General features: G+C 38.2%; 1 protein-coding gene across 4 annotated transcripts in view; it reads left to right on the top strand.

Moving 5' to 3' along the window:
* LOC118827599 (tetratricopeptide repeat protein 28-like) overlaps positions 1–22,667 on the top strand; it is a 149,041-nt gene that overhangs the window by 97,310 nt on the left and 29,064 nt on the right. For all 4 annotated transcript variants that reach the window (XM_036599022.1, XM_036599021.1, XM_036599020.1 and 1 more), the window contains 3 exons: positions 14,164–14,960; positions 15,158–15,702; positions 18,083–18,606. In XM_036599022.1, the coding sequence (XP_036454915.1) occupies positions 14,164–14,960; positions 15,158–15,702; positions 18,083–18,606 (1,866 nt within the window). The remainder of the gene's footprint in view (positions 1–14,163; positions 14,961–15,157; positions 15,703–18,082; positions 18,607–22,667) is intronic.

Here is a 22,667-nt window from a genome sequence, read left to right as displayed (position 1 = left end):
ATTATAATTTACTGTAACATGTCATAGTGATTACACATTTCAAAACACAGTGCAGAAGTTCTGAAAGTGACCACATTATTCCCTTCTTAAACTTAGCTGTGCCCTAACCATCATCCTTGGACTGCAGAACAATAAGTGGCAAAGCATTAATCTCTTTCATTTCCTGACCTGGCCCCTAACCCCCCTGCAACTTACCATAAATTGTAAGTCCTTACCCTTTTATACCTGAATCATGCCATTGTCCTTCTCTTTTTCTTCTCTATAATTTTCATTCATTCTACCTTGCCACTGTCCACGCCTTCTCTCTTTTTCCAGTGCTTCATTCCTCTCACCACCTCATGACTCCTAATGTGGGCTGTTAGGCTGCCGGTAATTGAAAGTGACTTGATGAATCGCTTAATTAGCTTTAATAGCTGATTGGCGTAGGCTGGGGGTAATGAAGATAGCAGGGAAGAGGAGGAAAGCTGCCACCAGCATGGCTCCCTTAATTACAGTATTGTTGTTGGGGCTGAGGCTGCTCTTTTAGGGTGTGCCTGCAGTGGTGGAGAGACAGAGTGTGTGTCTTGTGTGTAGGACAGTAAATGTGTGTTTGTGTATATAATTGTCTGGGTGTTGCTTTAAGAAAAGTGATACAAGTAAAACAGTGAGAGAAGGGGAGAATCTTAAGATGTAGGGCTTGACTGATATGAGTATTTTAATTTATATGCAGAATGTAAGAGCTGAAGATTCTACAAAAAGCCATAATGTCAAACAGTGTAAGTTTTTAAGGTCAGAAACTAAACAGAATCTACTATATTAAACAGTTTTCTGACTGATATTGTCAGTTGTTAACTGTGGTAAAGTATGACCGCCTTTGTCATAATTGTCATCATTCTTCAACTCAAACAGAAAAAAGAAATGTCTTAATGTAAATATTGTAGCGTGGTGGATGAACTTTGCCAGCATTTTTTTTTTGCTGGTTTCTATTACCTCATATTTGTCTTGGGTTTTCTTGATATAAAGGTTTTTTGTGAGAAGGCATGTTATTTTACTGCTAAAGGTTACTGCTTACTGCATTTCAATGCATTTTACAAGTCTAATTCCAAAAAGGTTGAGACAGTATGTGAAATGCTAACAAAAACAGAAAGTTGTAATTAGTATTCTGTTATACTTGTATTAAATTGAAAACGGTATGAAGACACGATATTTGATGTTTTATCTTATGAGCGTCATTGTTCTTTGTGAAGATGCTCTTATTCCAAATTTGATGCCTGCAGCACATTCCAAAAAAGTTGGGACAGGACCACAATGCTACATCACCTTTCCTTCTAACAACTCTTAAAAATCATTTGAAGACACAAACTGATCCAGTTTTGAAACTGGAATTTTTTGCTGTTCTTCTGTTATACAAGTCTTGAGCTATGCAAGCATGCGGGGCCTTTGTTGACATATTTTAAGCTTTAATAGTGCACCACATGTTTTAGTTAAATAGGAAACAGGAAGGCCAGTCTGCAACAGCACTCTCTGAATGCACAGCTGTGTTGTTGTAGCACGTGCAGAACATGGCTTGGTGTTGTCTTGTTGCAACGAACATGGATGCCTCTGAAAAAGATGCCGTCTAAAAGGCAGTGTCTGTTGCCCCAAAATCTTTTAATAAATATTAGTGTTGATGGTGCTTTCTCAGATGTGCAAGTTACTCAGTAATACACCCTCACACCGTGACAAACCCTAGCTTTTGAACTTCATGCTGATAATCTGGATGGTCTTTTTCTTCTTTGGCTTGGTGAACACAACATCCCTTATATCTATAAATAAAGAAAAGGTTGACTTGTAGTCAACAGACCGCAATACATGTTGCCACTGTGCATCAATCCACTGAGCTTGAGCCCAGAGAAGTCGGCAGCATTTCTGGACATTGTTAATGTATGACTTCCACAGTAGTCTTAACTTGCATTTGTGGATGCAGCAACGAACAGAAGCATGCTGATTTTCAATGCAGTGCCATCTGAGTGATTGAAGGTCAGTTGCCTTTTGCTCACAGAGACTTCTCCGAATTCCCTGAGTTTTTGATGATATTATGCCCTGAAAAGGGTGAATTACCTAAAATCCTTGCAGTTGCTCACAGAGGATTTTTTTTAACTGTTAGATTTTTTTTACTGCTGCATTTTCAGAATGTGAGCTTCAACTCATCCTTGCTCATGAAGGACATGGTCTTCACAATGTTCCTAGTCTTAAATTGCCCTGTCCCTGCTGTTTTGGAATGTGTTGCAGACATGAATTTCAGAATGATCATATATTTGCAAAAACCATGAAGTTAATAAACATTAAATATCTTGTCTTTGTACTGTTTTTGTTTAAATACTCTCTTTCTCTCTCTCTCTCTCTCTCTCTCTCTCTCTCTCTCTCTTCTCTCTCTCCCATGAGAATCACAAATCACTGTTCTGCTTTTATTTTATTTTACCTACTGTCCCAGCTTTTTTGGAATTGGGTTTTGGATTTGTATTTTGGGTTTAGAATTTGTTTTCAACTTGAGTAGTTCAGTCTGTATTGTAATAATTTTATTTGTAAAAATAACCTGTCTCTGCCACTCTCTATAAAGAATGGTGAAAGAGTATGAATCAGAGACTATTCTGACGATTCTGAAATTAGAGATGTTGATCACAATAGAAAACAAATATCTTCAAAGCAATATTGGTGATTTATTGGTGTGATTTTGCCGATATGAGTGAATATGTGGAAACCTATTGTCAGATGATTTTATTGGCCAGTCAGTATATCAGTCAGGCCTCAGTAACAAGCTGCTGGCAGTGAGAAAATACTGAAAAAGGAAAGTATGGCAAGTAAAGGAATGGAAAAAGGTATTATCAAGGAGGAATGACAGCAATTGACAAAGAAATTAGAATGAACACTGTCCATAAAAAACATCTCATAGGCCAAATATATTTACAAGGGCGGACAAAGAGTCTGCTACCTGTGTAGTGGAATGTTGAAGAAAAAAAATGAAATTAAATCCTTAGGTGGCTGAGGTATCAAATTAACCACCTTCTCAAGTAAAGGCAGTAAATGTTCCTCTCCATCAACACCTTGCTCTCTCTCTCCCCTCCCCCTCATGAGGCTCATGAGTGTGAACGATTATGACAGAGAAGCAGGGATGAAGGAAGGAGAGTAAAAGTGTAGGAGACCGTATTGCAGTATTAGCCTTTGCTATATTGAAACAAGCCTGTAATATTAACCTTTCCATATTGCCATTGCAGAAGTCTGCAATATGCAAATAAACCCTATATCTAATCACAATTGTTTTACCCTGTGCTGTGTGAGCATTCCAATTGAAGGTCTGATAATTTAGGCAAGTGTTTTTATGGGTGCTTTGATTAATCAGAACTGAAGGCATTCATGTGATCCAAGTATAAATCATTTTGGTTGAATAATGCGCTAACTATGGGTTGACCAGTGTGTTTTAATATAATTGACAGTATATCGAAGTCACAGTTTAATAATTTATTAATAATTTATTAAATTGCATTACGGAATTTTGTACATTGTACACGTCTAAGCTGTGTATGTAAGATGGCATGATTTCCGACACTGTTACTGAAATTGAAACCTTGAGTATCAGCCAATACAAATACCGATGCACATGGGTGCATACTTGGGTGAAACATTCGGGGGGAGTTTTTTGAACTATACACTTAAAGGTTTATAGTAATGACACCTCTCTGCTGCTACATATGTATGCAGAAGGGACCGTTGAACTGTGTCAGGTAGTTATGCTCCTTTAGTCTAATAAACAGCATCATTTCTAGTTCAGCTACAACTTCATCTTGTTCATTATTTGCCATCCTGGCTACAAAGGGGACTTTAAGCTTCAACAGCTATAGGGAAGGCTACAGTGACCAGGAATGTACATCAGTAATGCAGTGAATCAAAACTCCAGCAGCGAATAGTGATTAAAAGTAAATTTCCATCAACTTCAATAAGTTTCTGTAATATAGTAATGAAGCGCTTGCAAGTGATAAAGTATGATGAATACATAATCACTTTGCTGTAATGTTATCTATTGTAAGATTATGAGCGGATCTTGTTAGCCATGTATCCTTGAAAAAAAAATGCTCTGAAATAATTCAAATGACAATGGTATATTCAAGTGAAAATAAAATTCCAATTTAAGCAAAGTCAGCTAAACCCATGCTCTACCGTAGCCTTAGAAGACATGCCAGGCTACAGGTGAACTTGAGACAAGAGCCAGGAAGTCAAATACATGCATGCGAAAAGCAGCACATTTTTTTCTGTTTTCCATTTTTTGTTTGTCTCTTTTCCAATTGTTGAATGCAATTTCACTATCATGGTTATTTCAGACTGTTCTGTGCAGTTTCAATGCCATGTTTTTTCCTGAGTTTTGTGCTAGGATATAGGGATTTTTTTAGACTTTAGTTTTCGGCAGCAAATGACCTAATGGGTATTCCCCCATAGTTGGTGCATATGCCAATTCAATATTTTTTCTTTAAAAACTACTAATCCACAAAAATAGGTGTTTTTAAATGAATGATGGGCTAAAAGTAGGCTATCATGTTTAAACTATTTAAACACTCTATTGGCCCACAGGAAGAAACAACGAGCTAACAACATTTAACACAATGTGAATGTGTGATTTCAGGCTTGGTTTGTTACAGGATTTTATCAGATTCATTCTCTTTTCCTTCTGATATCCTATCCAGCATTTTTTTCAGCAGTATTTCCTCTCTAATGTATGTGTTCAGCATGCAATAAAAGCAGGGTGAAAGGTCTCTACTGGCATCATGTTAGTCTTCAGTTTGCTAGGCTCTCCTTACAGTCTCTTCTAAATGATCCATGTTAAGATGAAGGTCCATAGCTTTGACACACTGGATGAATTGACAGGACTGCAGACTTTATTGCCTCTGAGCCATAATATTCTTTTAATAGGGAGAGCTCATGAATGCCCTTAGGTATAAACCACACTCTGACTTATAAAGGATATGAGAATGCCGCTTTCTGAACTAGCATTTATTATTCATAACTGAGTGTGTGTACCCTCTAGTCAGCAATATTTAAAACCTCACTCGAGAAGTGGTGGCGTGTTCTTCTCTTTCTCTTTGCCTCTTATGCCCTCTCTCTCTTTTTTCCTCTTCCCTTCTCATTCTTTCTTTCTCTTTGTATTTCTCTCACACCAACATAAAATCTAGATGGCATTTCCCCCAGTTGACATTCATTTCAAAGAGCTTATTTTTTCTTTTACTAAGTTTGTTAAGAAGCTCTTGTTCTCTCTCTCCCACACTCTTGTTCACTCTGTTGCCATATCCGCCTTCAGTGCCCTCTCTTTTTCCTCAGCCCTTTGTCTGTTTCTATGCAAAAAAAACAGCACTTGAACTCACACCTTCATCAGTATACATTGCTGGAGGTAACGGCTCTAATTAACCAATCATTCTCTTTCATTTCATGGCCCTGAAGGACCCATTTCTGCTGACACGAGGAAAATAGAGCAATAAGATGGAAACATCAAAACACTACAAAACATTGAAAGTGCAGTTCACCAAATAACACAAATGGGTAGAATCCATTATGTACAATCTTTGCTAATCAATGCAGGCAAGGGCTGTGCCTTTCTGAAAGGAAGGAATATAGCAAGGGACATATTACACTTTAAAGTAGCAGTTTTAGGGTTGTCTTTGAGTTTCCTTGACCAAAAAACCTCAACAATCACCCCCAACCTTGGAAAAAAAAGCTAATAAATAAATAAAATGGTGTCTGAAACACTACTCTGTCAAGCTCAAAATTAGTTTGCAGCTTGAATTGATTTTTTTATATAGTATTATTTTGTATATTGTATTAAGATGGCACAATACTTGTTTTTGTGATTTCTGATGCCATTACTGAAACCATTTATTGAATATCAATATGTAGTATTGGCGAAAATCAGTCTGGTGTTTATTTTTTTTAAGAAACAATTAAGTTTCAAATTTATATATTTTAGATAATGTTCATATATGTTATATAGCATGCTCAATATATTACATTCCATGTTGTGGCACTACAGGCAATTCTGTTTATTTCAGATTGAACTGATTGGAATTCAATCTTCCCTCCAGTATCTGATCCGATTCTGCTGGCCAATTACCAATACCCAGCATCAGATCAATGAATTCTCTAATATTATTATTTTTATTATTAATTAACACAGTGAACAATACGTTGCACATGTTGCATCTGCCTTGCTTTTCAGTAGCCAGAGAATTTTCACAGCTTATGCGTGTAAACAATACGATTAATAAAGTAGAATGATGCCTAAACATATACAGAAACTCACTACATACTCCAACCTTCTGTTGACAAAAACACAGTTAAGTTATACAAACAAATAAATATGTAAATACATCAATAAACAAATAGTTAGCCAACTGACAGAATCTTAGTCAACCAAAAATTCTGTGACTGATTTAGTCACACTAATTTAGTCACAACACTAGTTGACTAGAGGGGACAGCCCTAAAGAGCTGGAAAAGCACTTGACCATAACAGAAATTCAGGCAGTAGCAGTCACATGGGGGTTTAGAGAGCAGGTTTAGAGAGGGAACATCCAACCGTAGGAGCGAAAGAACACAGTGACTGGATACATGCTGTGCGTTGGTGTCCTGGAAGCAGTCATACTGTGAAACACACGCAAACACACACACACATACTGTCCATATTGAATAAAGAGGTGGGAGAACATATTGACACACACACACATACACACACATGGTGGCACACAGGGTAGAAGGACCAATTTATTTGCTTGGGGGAACATGGTCAGTATTATCTCTGGTCATTAGGCCCATTGATGCTGGAGGGACTGCACTAATGCCACTGAGGAAAAACACTGCAGCAGAAATGAAAGAGAAAGGAATGAAAAAAAAAAAACAGATAGAATGGTGCTAGAGAAGAGAGATCAGAATGGGGGGAGAGTTGACAGGAGAGGTAGATAAGAGTAGGGGGAATGGGGAAGAAAAGAGGATAAAGAGTTCTATGGTCTTACCATTGGTAGGGAAATGTATCAATAAGAAAAGTGAGGATGACAATAGAAGGACAGATAAGAGAAAGAAGAACACAGCTGATTGGGGAAGAGTGAAAATAGTTGTGAAGGTGTGAAAAACATTTCAGGTAACATTTCAGAGAGGGGTGTAGTTTTTTAAAAAATGAAGAAAAATCTTCCACAAAAATAATCATTCTGTGCAAGTCAGCTAAATTCAGAGAATGTACTGCACAGCAAAAGAGCCTTTAAGACAGAATGTTTGTCCAGTCCCTGCTTAGAGAGAGGGGAGGCAAGAGATTGGGGAGAAAAGAGGGATGAGTGCCAGACAGCTGCATCCTGTACAGGCCTACTCTTCTGTGACTTTCTAGGATATCTGAGCAAATAATAAACTCTGTATTTTTAACCCATCTTTCTAGAGTTAGATCTTCTAATCATGGTGTACCAGTACTAGGGCTGTTTAATACTCATTTTTGCAATATTGTGCTTTGCATTTTCAATATGTCAGTATGGTGCAATATGCAATATTCCTGTATATATGAGCTCTCTAACCAAACAAAACATTTAATATGCAATATGGCAGTACTAATCACAGACATTCCATATGAGTGTTCTAAGAGATTCATGTCTTCCAACTAATGTAAATAATTTTGGCTATATTAAGACAGGCTAGTTTTTAACGATTTCACATCAAGGGGTCTTTAATATGCAATCCATATCATAATCACAATGTAGCAATATATTCTGATTATATATCTGATATTTTGTTTATGTCATGAAGCCCGCCTGATAGTATCTTTTATACACATTCTTTATAAGTTACTGTTATAGTCAAGTTAAAGTTAAGTTATAGTTTGTTAAGAGCACAGTCAATAATAGCAGGTTGTTTGAGTCTTCCTCAAGAACAGAAGACGTTCTCTTGTTATCTTGCCCTTCAGACTGTAGTGTATCTTTCCAGTGTTTCAGTCAGCTTGTCCTTTTAGCACAGCAGATGCTGTAAATTCAGCATAGTTAGCCTATTCAGTTCTCTTCAATCCCAAAGTCTCCAGACACAAGAACGTGCCAATAGAATTCTGGATCTGGAGCCACAGTTAGATATGCTGTTTGGCTGTGCTCGGAGTATGTAATTAGCCATCCACATGTGCGTATTGTTGCTGTCATATAAAATCCATGCCCCACATTTACCTTACTAGGGTTGTTGATTGGTGCTGATCGTTTGCAAACTTTGGTGTTCAAGCTAGCCATGACTTCTGTAAATGTTTGGCAGATGTTTTTAAAGCAACATGATGATGTTTTCAGTATCAGCAAAACAATCAATCTTTAGTATTCATTAAGATACTTATTTTCTAATAAGAAATGCCTGATTATGGATATACTATAGGATGTAATTCACTGTGCAGAGATGCATTGCTTTTTGATACAGTGTTTTATGTTTATGTCAGATCAGACTGAGGGAATTGATTTAGTTCTGAGAAGTGGGGACTGAGTCTGGGATGTGTGTGTTTGCTTGTGTTGGCAGACCTCCTGCTCTGAGTGCATTTTTCCACCCATCCATCTATTTGTCCATCTCTCCGTTCTTCCATCGCTCCCCTGCCTTTGCTTTTTATCTCCTGTCTCACGCAGCATGTCCAGCTGACTGCAGGAGGTGTCTGATTCTCTAGATGGCCTCCTTTGGTGTGCTCACACACTAGAACACACAATTTCTCTCAGCTTTCTGCCTTACTGTGTCGACTTTGTTCACCTTCTGTTACCTTTGCAATTACTTGTAGGTTTTCAGGTTTCTGTCCTTTTGTTCCAAAATGTGCAGTTGTTTTAATGCTGCTTCATGTTTTGAGTCTCTAGTAGTTGTCAGTTTACAAGACACCTTTGTCTCCTACACAAACATGATACAAAGTAATGCATTACAGTAATGTGTTTACTCTTTCCTGTATTGAATTAGTTTAATGCATTTCAGTTTATTCTCTTGTAATCACATTATAATTACTTAACGATAATTTGTTTCTTGGGTGACAATATAAATTCTGTGAGATGAACTGAAAATATTTCCTATATGTAGATTATCCATGCCTGTGCATCTACGCATGGTAATATGGGTAGACTGATGGGTAAAAATCTCTGTGGTCAATTAGAGAGCCCCAACTTCACCTAAAAATGCCCAACTCAATTTTCATTCAGGATCAGCTTTGTAAGCTTTACATTTAATTTATAAAATGTAAAGCTTACAAAGCTGATCCTAAATGAAAATTGAGTTGGGCATTTTTAGGTGAAGTTTTGTTAGCTTTACATTTTATTCATAAAATTTTATTTTGAGGCAGTTGTTTTCTGAACTGTTTCTAAATGGCTACTTTCTGAGTTTTCAAACAGCACCAACCAAGCATGACTGGCTGTGTCTCGTTCAAAAGCAGAGATAGTGACAGGCCTTTTAAATGACCTTTACTGTCTTTCTAGCTAAATAAAGCACTGAAGTGACGAGAGAAACCTCAGGATTTCACAGAAAAGGACCATTTGAATGAAGATTTAAAAAAAAGGCTAACCATAAACCATTGTTTTTATGTGATATATAGGCACTGATAAAAGCTGGTGCATGGATGTGTGGGGTTATTCACATGGTGGTTTCATTTTCAATTATTTGTTATGAAATTTTATTGAATATTCATTGCGGCCCTAATTAGTATTATAAAGTAGTAGTAAAAATTGTAAAAATCAAAATAACCTTGATCTGTAGGTGTTCATAATCAGAATCAGCCAAGATAAGAATATACCAACAAGGTCAGGCCTACCCACCAGGCCTAAGTGTGTAATAGCGGTGTGTTTATTTGGCCCACAGAGTGAGACCTGTATTATTGTCTTTGTCGCCTGCTCTGTACTGTACTCTGAAAAACTTTGCTATTGCAAAATAACAATCACAAGAAATCTCCCATTGCTGCATAAGTAATGTTTATGCATGTTCCCTCATTATAAGACATGATTTACTGGGCATGATTCAGAAAATACCAATGACCCAAGGCATAGAATCTTTCCTTAAGGCATCAGCCTCTTCCTCAACCTCCAGCTCTCCTTTGTTGTCCAGTGCTGGTTTTCACTACGTCGCCAAACAGCTGTAGGGCAGTGCTGAAAAGCATCAGTTCCTGGTTGCAACCATGACCAGGAATGCACCCTGCACTGGAATGAAGGCTTGAGGGTTATCCTTTAAAACCCAGCCAATCTTAAATTCCTCCTTGCCTGTCTGCTATTTATGGCCATGGCGGAGTGCAAATGTGTCACATTAGCTTTTGTGCCTTGAAAGCCATAGAGGATAGAGCGAGAGACTTTGATATGGTTTTGCCCCACTAGGGCCACATAGTGCCACGAGGAGAGCAGAACCAAAGCTCTCTCCCTTTGTCAAATGTGGAATTGTGTTGCATTCTTCAATGGTCTTGCTTAGAGTTAACCATTGTACTTATTTTACTTTAAAAGGAAACTTTTTAAATTGCCAGTTCACATGAATCTGTCCAAACAACCCTGAATGGAAAGTTACCTAACATGGTTAATTTGTATAAGGTTTTCTGGATGCAGTTTGAATACAGGTTGATGCATAGGAATGTCAAGGATCTCATTCTCTATTGCATTAATGCTGCAAATAGTCATTTTGACAGAATAGCCAAAAAATATGTGGCAATAATTATTTATATTATATTGCTAAACAACACTGTATTGACAACATTTAAAGGCTCACCGAACAAATAATTGAAAAAAGAATACATGGTGTGATGGTTGGAAGCTTGAAGGTGATGTTTTAGGAAAATAAGGAGTTTTTTGTTAAAAGGAGGGCAACTGTTCTTGAATTGGCTCAAATTTAATAGAAATAAAGAAGAATTTGTCAAGATAGAGAAATATTATGGAAAAGTGTGATGGGAGTACAGTGTACACATTAATCAACATGAAAACTATTTCTTCAGTTAAAAGTAGAAATGGCATGATGTCAGTCCTAACAAAATATAATCAAAAATCTTTATCTTTTTTTAGTGTGTGCTTTGCTGAGTGGCTAGCGACTTGTTCTTATGTTACCTTTAGGCTATGTTTAGCTACTGTTCTTATGATGTGATCAGCAATTAGGGCTGCTACTGATGATTATTTAGTATTAAGTTAATTAAGTTAGAGGATCTCTTTTCTTAAAAGCACTTCTGTAGCATTATACAAAGTTAATGTAAATTACATTTGTTCCAATAAAGAGTGTATTTTCCACGATTCATTAAAAGTGGGATCTTCATTAGCACCAATTGCTAAACAGGTAAGGCCATATTGTGGCCTTCCATACATGGAATATTTTCCCTCACAACACATAAATGAGCTTAAATGATTTTGAAGTTGTAGCTAAAACAAAAGACAACTTTATATAGCCTAATAGGTCTATAACAATAATAGGCTAAAGATAACAGTAGCCAGTAGACTAATGGTGTATGGCTTTAGCTGTGTAATTCAATCTCAGGTACTTTATTCTATATACGCTAGTGGCACATTAAGTAAAAAATTACATGAGTGTAGTTGATTACATCAGTGAATCGCAGCAGTGCTTTCTGCTGTTATCGCCTAGTTACCAATTCTGGGTATTGGGTTATACTTAAATAAAAAAAATAAATAAAATAAATAAAAACATGGCCGTAAGTTAACTGTAACTCATAGTGTGAGTTACAGTCAACTTAATATCAATCATCCGCAACCTTGTGTGAATATATCAGTGGGATTACCCTGAACACAGACAGATATTTGTGGATGTGAGGGAAGGGGTGAACGGGGGCATGGGGCTCTAGCGGTGTCACCCCAGCCTTTTAACTGAAGGCCCATGTATGAAATCCTCTTAGCTATGCCCACTTTGGAGTTGGAAAAACTGCAGTGAAAAGGCTATATTGATTCACCCAAACAACCGCTCTCATCTCTTTCGCTTGTCATCACTATGAGGCCATATCTCCTTCACACAAGACTTGGCTAATGCAAACTGACAACAAGTCAGGCCGTCCTTTAAGTTCTAGCAGAAGTCAGAGTTGAGAGCATAAAAACTCAAAAAAGCTCTTACAATAGTGTGGGATAGTCTTTTGTTTTAATCCTCTGCACCCCCCGCCCTTGCTCAGGCCTCTATTGTCTGAATTCCTTGCTGACCAGAGTACAAGACGTGAGACCCAAGGACCGGGAGAAAGCTGAGCAATTCCTGGAAGTGGAACAAAACACACAGAAGATCTAAATGTATTCCAGCCGGGCTTTTTGTGAAGGGCTAGCCTCTGTTCTTGTAACTCTTCTGAGTTTATATGATCTCGGGGACGGAGTTTTATTTGGCTGGCGACACTGCTGCTGTACTCACAGGTGTTTTTTGGCCAATCTGTTCCACAGTCCTACTATAAAAAGTGTGTAAAGCATTGATGTTAGTGAGTCAGAACCTAAGTATTAGCACAGAACAGCTTTGGTAATTATTGTGTGGAGCCATTTTGATTACCCTTTAAAAGTAATAATGGGCAGTACTGTATAGTAACACTGTAGATGGTCGAGTTTCATACAGCATTTCATGATGTGAATGTTAATATGTTGCTTCCCATTGCCCAGCTCTGTAATGCCTGACAGGCTGATGCTGAAAGTGTTCAATTGACTGTTATGGATCATGCATGTGTGGATATGTGTATACGGTTAAGTGCATCCCATGAATTGCTCTGATGTGATTTTCGTGTTTATATTTGCATTATTTATATTTGCTTTTCACCTAGTCCTTCTGACAAACTCTAAGGCCAGTTGTCATGAACCAAACCTGCTAGGCTGCCGCTGTCTCCTATATCATCTACTTTCCCAGTACTGAATATTTATACATAACATAATAAAAGCAGCCCCCATTGGGAATCATTAAAGGATTCTGACCTGTTTGCATGGTACAATTGGAGCTAGCTAAGAGGAATTCTGCCAATTACAAGAATTTCAGCAAGGGCTGTGTCCTTAAGGGCTGTATACACGGCCAATCCACTTATGGCATTATCCCTGTGTGTGTACAGAAGTGTGTTAGAGAGCGAGAGAGAGACAGACAGACAGACATATTTGAACTGAACTGCCTCATTGCAGTGATTGTCAAGATGTGTTTAGCAAATTGTATATGCACCTTTACCAACTAGAGGTATCCACGTTGATGTGCTGTTGTGTAATTCAAGATCAAATGCCTTTAAATGTAGGGAACAGTTTCATATAAAGCACAGCTCAATTATAATCCATGTCCCTTTTATTTATGTTTATAATTTCTCTGCTTTGTGAATATGTAGTTTGCAAACATGACCCTTTTTGAACTAGTGCTAGCAAGAAGTATAATCATATATGAACTAGCATGGTTATATCATACACACCTCTGATAGAAAACCAATGTTGGTTTATTGGTTCCATTAGCCTTCAAGAATTATTGTGCATCTGTGTAGACAAAATCTCTTGTTGTATACTCTGCAATGATCTTTGCAGAAAATAATAAAAAAAATAATCACTACCCTTGCAGCTTCCTTCCTGCTATCGTTCTGGCAGCCATTCCCTGACTTGTTACTACCCTATGAGGCAGCCAACATGCTTTGATATTACGAGTGCAATTATTATTTTATGAAGTAGGGTGCTGGGATGAACTTAAAGCCCTATATGTGAAAAGAAAGAAGAGGTTGATTTTTGAAACCATCAAACAAGTTATAATAAAATAAAAGAAGAGTACATATAGAATAGACATGTCAGTAATTTATAATTCTTGTGTTACTCACATATCACATTGAGGCCATATTTCTTTAAGTCTCTGGGTAAGCAGTCTTTCTTAAAATACTGTACACTTTATAGCATTTTTTGAGTTGCCAGTCTTGTCAGGATATTTTTTAAAGACGAACAGACTATTTGGTATAATTTCATAAACACTCTAGGATTCTAGATCTCAGACAAACAGACATTTTGTGTCTGTAATTATGTTTTGCACAAAACCAAGCTGTTAGGGCTTATAAGTCTTTTTAGTGGGCTACATGGATTTTATGATGTGTATTATATTGTATGTGTTATATGGCATGTACAACTGTTAACATACTATTGTAGTGCAAGAAAAAAAATATTAGTAGTGTCCAGAACATTTGAAATGATACTTTTTTTAACAATACTTGTTATAATAATCTCACTGTCCTGTCCTGTAGGTATCATTCACCAAATGAAAGGTGACTTTGAAACTGCACTGAAGCTCCACAAAACCCACCTTACCATTGCGCAGGAGCTTAATGACTATGCTGCCCAGGGTCGAGCATATGGCAACATGGGCAACGCCTATAACGCCCTGGGAATTTTTGACCAGGCTGTTCGCTACCACCGGCAGGAGCTCCAGATTTCCATGGAAGTCAATGACCGGGCCTCACAGGCATCCACACATGGGAACCTGGCTGTAGCATACCAGGCCCTGGGTGCTCATGACCGTGCCCTGCAGCACTACCAGAACCATCTCAACATTGCCCGTGAGCTGCGGGACATCCAGAGTGAAGCTCGGGCATTGGGCAACCTAGGGAATTTCCACTGTTCCAGAGGCGAGTTTGCTCAGTCTGTACCCTACTATGAACAATACCTTCGACTGTCCCCTGACTTGCAGGACATGGAGAGCGAGGGCAAAGTGTGTCACAATTTAGGATATGCGCACTACAGCCTTGGTAACTACCAGGATGCTGTGAAATACTATGAGCAAGATCTGGCCCTTGCCAAGGATCTTCATGACAGGTTGAGCCAGGCCAAGGCATACTGCAATCTGGGACTAGCTTTTAAGGCCTTGGGAGACTTTAACAAGGCAGAGGAGTGCCAGAAGTACCTGCTGTCTCTGGCACAGTCACTGGAGAACTCCCAGGCTAGGTTCCGCGCCCTCGGTAACTTAGGGGACATCTACATCTGTAAGAAGGACGTGACAGGAGCAGTGCAGTTTTTTGAACAACAACTGTCTCTTGCCAACCAGGTAAGAATATGAGAAGAACAAGGAATTGTGTCAGATTTTGATCAGTGACTCTTTTTTCCAGCATACCAATTCATATATTTGCAAATATCAGCATATTCTGGGAAAACTTTAAGCAAGGTATGGCTCTAGCCAAAGATACTCATGGTAAGTTATATACTTTTAACTTCACCCCTTCTGTGTGTTTCTGTGTTGTGTAGGTGAAAGACAGGAAAATGGAAGCCTGTGCTTATGCTGCCCTTGGTGCTGCTTACCGGTTAATGCAGAGGTATGAAGAAGCATTATCATTCCATGCCAAAGAGCTTGAGGTTTGCCAGGAGCTGACTGATGCACCTGGGGAGGGCAAGGCCCACGGGCATTTGGCTGCTGTCTACATGGCACTGGGACAGTATCCTGCTGCTTTCAAATGCTACGAGGCACAGCTGGAGCTCAGCAGGCAAATGAGGGATCCTGGCATTGAGGCACAGGTTTATGGCAATATGGGCATCACCAAGATGAATATGGGGGCCATGGAGGAGGCCATTGGATATCTGGAGCAGCAGCTGGCTATGCTGCAGCAGCTGAGCGGCAATGAAGTGGTGCTGGACCGTGGACAAGCTTTTGGTAATCTGGGTGATTGTTATCATGTGCTAGGCGACTATGAAGAAGCTGTGAAGTACTATGAGAGATACCTGGCTGTGGCACAGAGCCTCAACCGATTGCAGGATCAGGAGAAAGCGTATCGTGGTCTTGGGAACGGCCACAGGTGAGACAATGCTTGATATGGCCTGTTCAATGTAAACTTAAGAGAAAATACTTGCATAAGTAGATAAATACTTGCACTTTTAGATAAAAAGCAAAAGTTGAATTGCTTTGATGGAATTGATTCATGAACAAACAATTATTTGTGTTATATGAAACAAACATATGTGTAATAGAATTGTTAACTAATAACTATATTGTCAAGATTGGAGAAACAAATATTCCAGAAACTATAATAATTTTTGTAGAAAGATTTAGAGACATTTTTGCCAGTTACTTGTTGAGTGAAGAAAGTCTTGTTACTGACTATTTAGTGATGCACACACACTGTATACACTGTATTTGCATCTTTGATGCAACTTTGAAAATGCCTATTTCACATTTTTATCAATATATAATTTTTTTATATGGCCTCTCATTTGCAAATAGGGGTCTAATAATAGGATGCCTTTATTAGTATTGCTGCAGATTAATCAAATATTTTGAACATAAAGGGCTAAAAATTAGTATTCTGAGATTGTTACACTGAAAGGTAATTGCTTCACTACCAGGTTAATGCTTATCAGACAATTTATTGTTAAGAGTCATGATTATCCTCTTTCACACTACTCCCTCTTTCTTCTCAGAAATCCACCATTGTTCATTTTGCTGGTGCCTGCATGTTGGGGCCACCTTGCATAAAGTCACCAGATAGGCAGGATTTTATAGGCTTGCTGAGGCATGATGCATGCACCATTTTTTTTACTACAGTTCTCTCTGTATGCAAAGAGGCTTTGACGAATGAATGTCTTAACCCGAATGGAAACCAGGTTAATTTGAATTGACCTTTTTCTGAGCGCTTTCTTTTCCCACTTGTTCTTTCCCCACCCTACAAGTTAGAGACAAAGTGTAGACTAAAAATGTGGGGAAACAAAAATGCCTAGCAGGCAGACAAAATCACACCTCTGAAGGTTTTTTCCTTGTTCCCTCATTCCGTACGGCTGGTGCTCCGCTCAGCGGAAAAAAGGGTGGAATTTCATATTAGTCGTGCTTGAGAGGAGCAGTGAACAATATTGAAACAGTCTGGTATGTCTTCCTGCCATGCTGAAAACAGATCCCCACCCACTGCAGTGCTGAGCTGAGAGTCATTAACACTGAGAGTTAATTAAACTCTAATTGCATAGTTGATTATCCTTTTGAAACAACATGCCCCTAATGTTATTTCAATGTGAATGAGTTTTAAAGGGGCCGCTGCAAGAGTTATTATTGTTAGACTTAAGTACTGCTCCTGTTTTAATTAGGGCTTAATAATATGTGAATATTGTGATATTTGAAAACAAGTAAATAATTTACTCAACTAGACAATTCCCAAACAGAGCTAACCATCACTCTAGCAAGGTAAGGGTGCACTTAGGGATTTAAGACAGTAGTTCAGTATTGTGTTAAGGCTGCAAAACATGGACAAACTACTATAGTGTAATTATATGTCTATGTGTGATTGCTGTTTACTTTCCAATATATTGAAAATACAGTAGTGAACCCTTAATATTCAGTGGTAAATTATTACAGCTAGGACTTCTACCATAAACTTACCAAAGAAATAAGAGTATTAATACAGTTTGATACAATTTAAAACAGCTCACTAATAGTTTTGATACAATTTAAAATACAATAAGCATGATGATTCCATTTAACTAGTTATTCTACAGGGTATATTTTGGTTTTTCCATCTGAATTTACATGCCCAAATCCTAAGGTAAATTATTCAGTAACTGCATGAAATAAATGTAAAGTGTTGGTGTTTTTTTTGTAAAAGCTCCTCTCAAATTAACAGAAAATGTGTTTTATGATCATAAACATAACAATATATGCTTACAATTTACTGCTGAAAGCTAAAAATTTTAGACGATCTTTGTATTTTCTTATAAAAATTATTTTTTACAGTGCATATCACTGAAAAGACATCATCTGAGATCCAGTTTATAGCTTAGATTTGTGGAAAAATGGGTCAACTTTCAGTAGAATAAAAATTGTGATTAAAAAAAACTTTTATTATACGTTTTAGTTAAAGTTATGAAGTAAAGAATATGACAAAGTGTGTTTTGGAACCACCTGTGGTTCCAAGGAGTTTAAAGAGGTTTTAACTAATGAACTAAAAATTACAGAAATATGTTTTTTTTCTTTGTTCCCAGAAATCATTAAGTCACATGCATATTGTAAACATGTGTGATTGGTCAGGATCACAGCACACAGTGATTGATCAGAGTACCAATTGCATATTGCACACTTCTTTAATATCAGACAGACTCTGTAGGTATCACTTTCCACAGGTTAAGTAAGTTAGGTTTAACCAGAGTTGTTGTTAGAAGCCCAGGTTTTCTAACTCTTGTTGATTCTGTCCTCAGAGCAATGGGTAACCTGCAACAAGCTCTAGTGTGCCTGGAGAAGTGCTTGGTTGCTGCTCATGAGCTTGGTGGTTGCGGAGGTAAAGCAGCAGCGTATGGTGAGCTGGGTGCTCTGCATAACCAGCTAGGCAACCATGAGCAGGCCCTATCCTGTCTGGAGCGGCAGTTGGCTATTGCCCGGGACACTTCTGACAGGTCCCTGGAAGCAGATGCCAACTCTGGCCTAGGTGTCGTCTACCAAGCAATGGGTGACCTGGACCAGGCACTGCAGTACCACCAGCATGACCTGGACATTGCTGAGGAGATTGGTGGCCCTTCGCGTCAGGCACGTGCATATGGCAACCTGGGGCTGACATACGAGTCACTAGGTAACCATGAGAGGGCAGTGGTGTTCCAGGAGCAGCATCTGAGTGTGGCGGCACAAACAAATGATTTGGTAGCCAAGACGCTGGCTTATGGAAGCCTAGGAAGGACACACCATGCACTACAGAATTACTCACAGGCCGTTATGTATCTGCAAGAAGGTGAGTATATGATGAAGTATGCCGATTTCCTTATATATAGCCCTAATAATTCACGTACAAATAGTAAATGAACTGTTTTAATTCTGTTGCTTATGCGTTGTCTATGTGATAATTTGATTTAAAATGTGGGGACCACCTTGGTTTCTTGGTTGTCATAGGTTTCTTTTAGCTCTCTCCTGAACTTCATAACTGATATGATCAAAATCAAGATATAATGATGGTCAATGGAAAATGAGTGGAGCAGTACATAGTTATTCTATTGGTATGTTGAGATATTTGGTTTTGAAAACATGTACATTTGTGATAGTCAGGATCACACAGCATATAACCTTATATTAATAACAGAATAATAGAATAACAGATTTATGCAAGTTTGTTCAAAAAATGACAAGAAATGAGATCTAATTCATGAATTAAGTTCAATTTATCCAAGATCATGTAATCATAATTTTATGCATAGAAGCTAAATGCAAGAGTAACAGAAACCTTTAGAGAGTAAAATATGAAAATAGGTCTTTTGGCCAGCACAGTATCAGCAGAATCACAATAGTGGCACATAAACAATTGCTTACCAGGTATGCCCAGTTTTTATAATGAATGCACTGACCTCGTCTTGGAGAAGTGCTCAGCACATGCTAGACAGACCCATTCCTCATGTGACAACCATCCCCATCAGGAGTATGAACTATCCTCACAAGTCTCTGCTCAAAAGAGCTTGGTAATTAAGGAAAGCACACAAAAAATACATGGGTATTAAGCTTGTCTTTGCCCTCTTTTTAATGATTAAGTCAATTTCCAATTGTGGTAATGTCATTATCATAAAGCATCTGACTCTGGAATTTTACTTAGTGGTCTGAAAAACAAAAACTGACCTCATATCAGACCTCCTGCAGTTAGAGGGAAAATACATGACCTCAAAACTTTACTTTTTATTATCAATATTTACAGACCCCTCCTCCTTGCATACCAGATAATAATTCAAAATAATGCAAAACTAAGAACAAATAATTCAAAAATAAGAACCACTTGAAACAACAAAGCAAACAAAACTTTACACAACACATATATACACACACACAGTGTGAAAAATAACAGGTACATTCTTTGTGCTGCAGCCAAAAAGTATCCCTACTTTTGCTTTTATTGACAGCCAATTATATCTGACCAGCCTACCCAGTCAAAAGCAGTCTGTTGTTTACCCTAGCGTCTCTCTCCCTCCCTCTCCCTCCCTTTTTCTCCCCCCCCCCTCCCTTTTTCTCTCTCCCCTTTTCTTTCTTAATTCTTTCTTCCTTCCTTTCATTCTTCCCTCTTACCAGTCATGCTGGTCACGCAATGTTGCTTGTTTTTCTGGGTGTTACTGTGTAAGAAATTAATTGGAAGCGGGCTCTTCTCATGTCTTTGGCACAGCATTGCATGTGTGTATGTTGAAGATGTGCAGACATTTCAAGGAGAAGTAGATTTGTTTGTCATTAATGAATTTATTAACCTGTGCCTGTTCAAAGGCCCAGATACACCCACGAGGAAGAACTATCGCCAACTAAGATCAACTGATGATCGCCTTCCATCAGTTCACCACCGCCTCTCATCTGCTGTGAAAATTTGCACTCGAACACACCACAAAGACTACAGCCGATGGCCGACATGCAAATAATGTTCCAGTGCAAAAGATAACTAATCTCTATAACAGGAGCTGGCACGAGTCTGCAAAACTGCAGTATACAAAAATTAATTTTATGTTGTTTGAATGTCTTACAGTTTCAAATGTCTGTGTTTAAGCTAAATGTAGTGTAACATTAAAAAAAAAAACAAAGTGTGGAAAGCTGCTTAAAAGTGCATGTTGGTATATTACACATTTATGAATTAAAATGTGTGATTTGAGTTAATGAGTTAATATCCATGATTTATTTAATGCTAGTCTGATAATAGAGCACTTTCAGGAGCACTTTTTGGTTATTTATAACAAAAAAAAATACTTGTTGTGAATAAGGTTTTCAAATACAAAAATCAGACATTGGAATAGCACAATTATAACCACATTTTCAAAAAAGTTGGGACGCGGTGCAAAATGTGAATATAAACAGAATGCAGTGATGTGTAAATCAAGTGCATGTTTAATAGAAAATAGTCCAAATACAACTTATAAAATGTTGAGACTGAGGAATTGTATTGTTCTTTGAAAAAGAATTGAATTTAATGCCAGCAACACATTCCAAAAAAGTTGGGACAGGAACATGTTTACCACTGTGCTGCATCACCTCTTCTTTTAACAACACTCTTTTAAGTGTTTGGGAACTGAAGAGACCAACTGCTGTAGTTTTGAAAGTGAACTGTTTTTCATTGTTGCTTGATACAGAATTTCAGCTACTCAACAGTTCAGGGTCTCTTTTGTCATATTTTTCATTTCATATTGTACCAAATGTTTTCAGTGGGTGACAGGTCTGGACTGCAGGAAGGTCAATTTAGCACTCTCTTACTCTTTTACTATGGAACCATGCTGCTGTAATACGTGCAGAATGTGGTTTGACATTGTCTTGCTGAAATAAGCAAGACCTTCCCTGAAAAAGGCATCATCTGGATGGCAGCATATGTTGCTCCAAAACCTGTATATATTGTTTAGCATTAATGGTGCCTTCACAGATGTGCAAGTCACCCATGCTATGTGCACTAATGCACCTCCATACCATCACAGATGCTGGCTTTTGAACCGTGAGCTGATAACAAGAGTGGTTCCCCTCCTCTTTAGCCCAGAGCTCCATGATTTCCATTAAATTTCAAATTCTGATTTGTCGGACCACAGGACACTTTTCCACTTCACCTCAGTCTTGCCTATCTTAAATGAGCTTGGGCCCAGAGAAGGTGGCGGCATTTCTGTATCCTGTTTATATGTGGTTTCTTCTTTGCATGGTAGAATTTTATCTTGTGTTTGTGAATGCATTGATAAACTGTGTTCACAGACAGTGGTTTTCTCGGAAGTGTTTCTGAGCCCATGCAGAGATTTCCACTACAGAATCAAAACTGTTTTTAATGCAGTGCTGCCTGAAGATCATGTCCAGCCAAGATTGATGTTTGGCCTTGTCCCTTCCATACAGAGATTTCTTTGGATTCTTTTAATCTTTTAATGATATTATGTACCATAGATGATGAAATGCCTGAATGCTTTGATTTTATGTTGAGATACATTATTCTTGGATTGCTGCACTATTTGCATGTGCAGTCTTTCACCCCTCCACACCTTTACTTCTGAAAGACTTTCTATGTCCAAAAATGTTACTGACATGTTGCCAGTTAACCACCAGGTGTTTTTTTCAGCTTTACACAACTTTATCAGATTTTTTTGCTCCTGTCTCAACTTTTTTTGGAACGTGTTGCTGGCATCAAATTCAACATATATGTATATATTCTTCAAAAAACAAATCAAATTTCTCAGTTTAAACATTTGATATCTTGTCTTTGTACTATTTACAGTTAATATAGGGTTTAAATGATTTGCACATTATTGCATTCTGTTTTATTTACATTTTGTGCAGCGTCCCAACTTTTTTGAAAATGGGGTTATAGATCCCTAATGTTAAAACCTTGCTATTTGCACTGGTATTGAAGTTGAGGCTTTTATCCTGTGTGCTCACATGAGAGTGCTGTTTCTTGCTTTGCTCTGTTTTGTTTCTCTCCTCGTGCGCTGATTCTGAACTTTCTCATAGCTGACCACCGACGGCAATTCAACATTGGCCAAAACAGAGCTGACGAGGGCAGACTCTAGGAACACACTAAACAAACTTGGTCGGCCACCGACAGCCATAAGCCGTCCGCCAGTCCGACTGCTGACTTGATGTGTCAGGGCCCTAATTCTTCTGCCCATGTTTGCCTAACATGCGCTACATATGTGAACTGTGTTATGTGTGGATAAGCACTGTAAGCAGTGTGTGTATGTGTGTGTTTCTGTGTATGTGAGGGAATTGAATCACCAGGGCCACACAGCTTATCTTCACCAGCTGTCACTAAGCTTTTTCTTTAAGTGTTCTTTAGCCTCTCCTTAGGGGAAGAATATGTAAATGTGTGGAGTG

This window comes from Colossoma macropomum, unplaced genomic scaffold, assembly GCF_904425465.1.
Source record: "Colossoma macropomum unplaced genomic scaffold, Colossoma_macropomum, whole genome shotgun sequence".
NCBI classification, from domain to species: domain Eukaryota; kingdom Metazoa; phylum Chordata; class Actinopteri; order Characiformes; family Serrasalmidae; genus Colossoma; species Colossoma macropomum.
The sequence above is the reverse complement of the archived record's forward strand: the minus strand, read 5'-3'. Positions and strand labels throughout refer to the sequence as shown.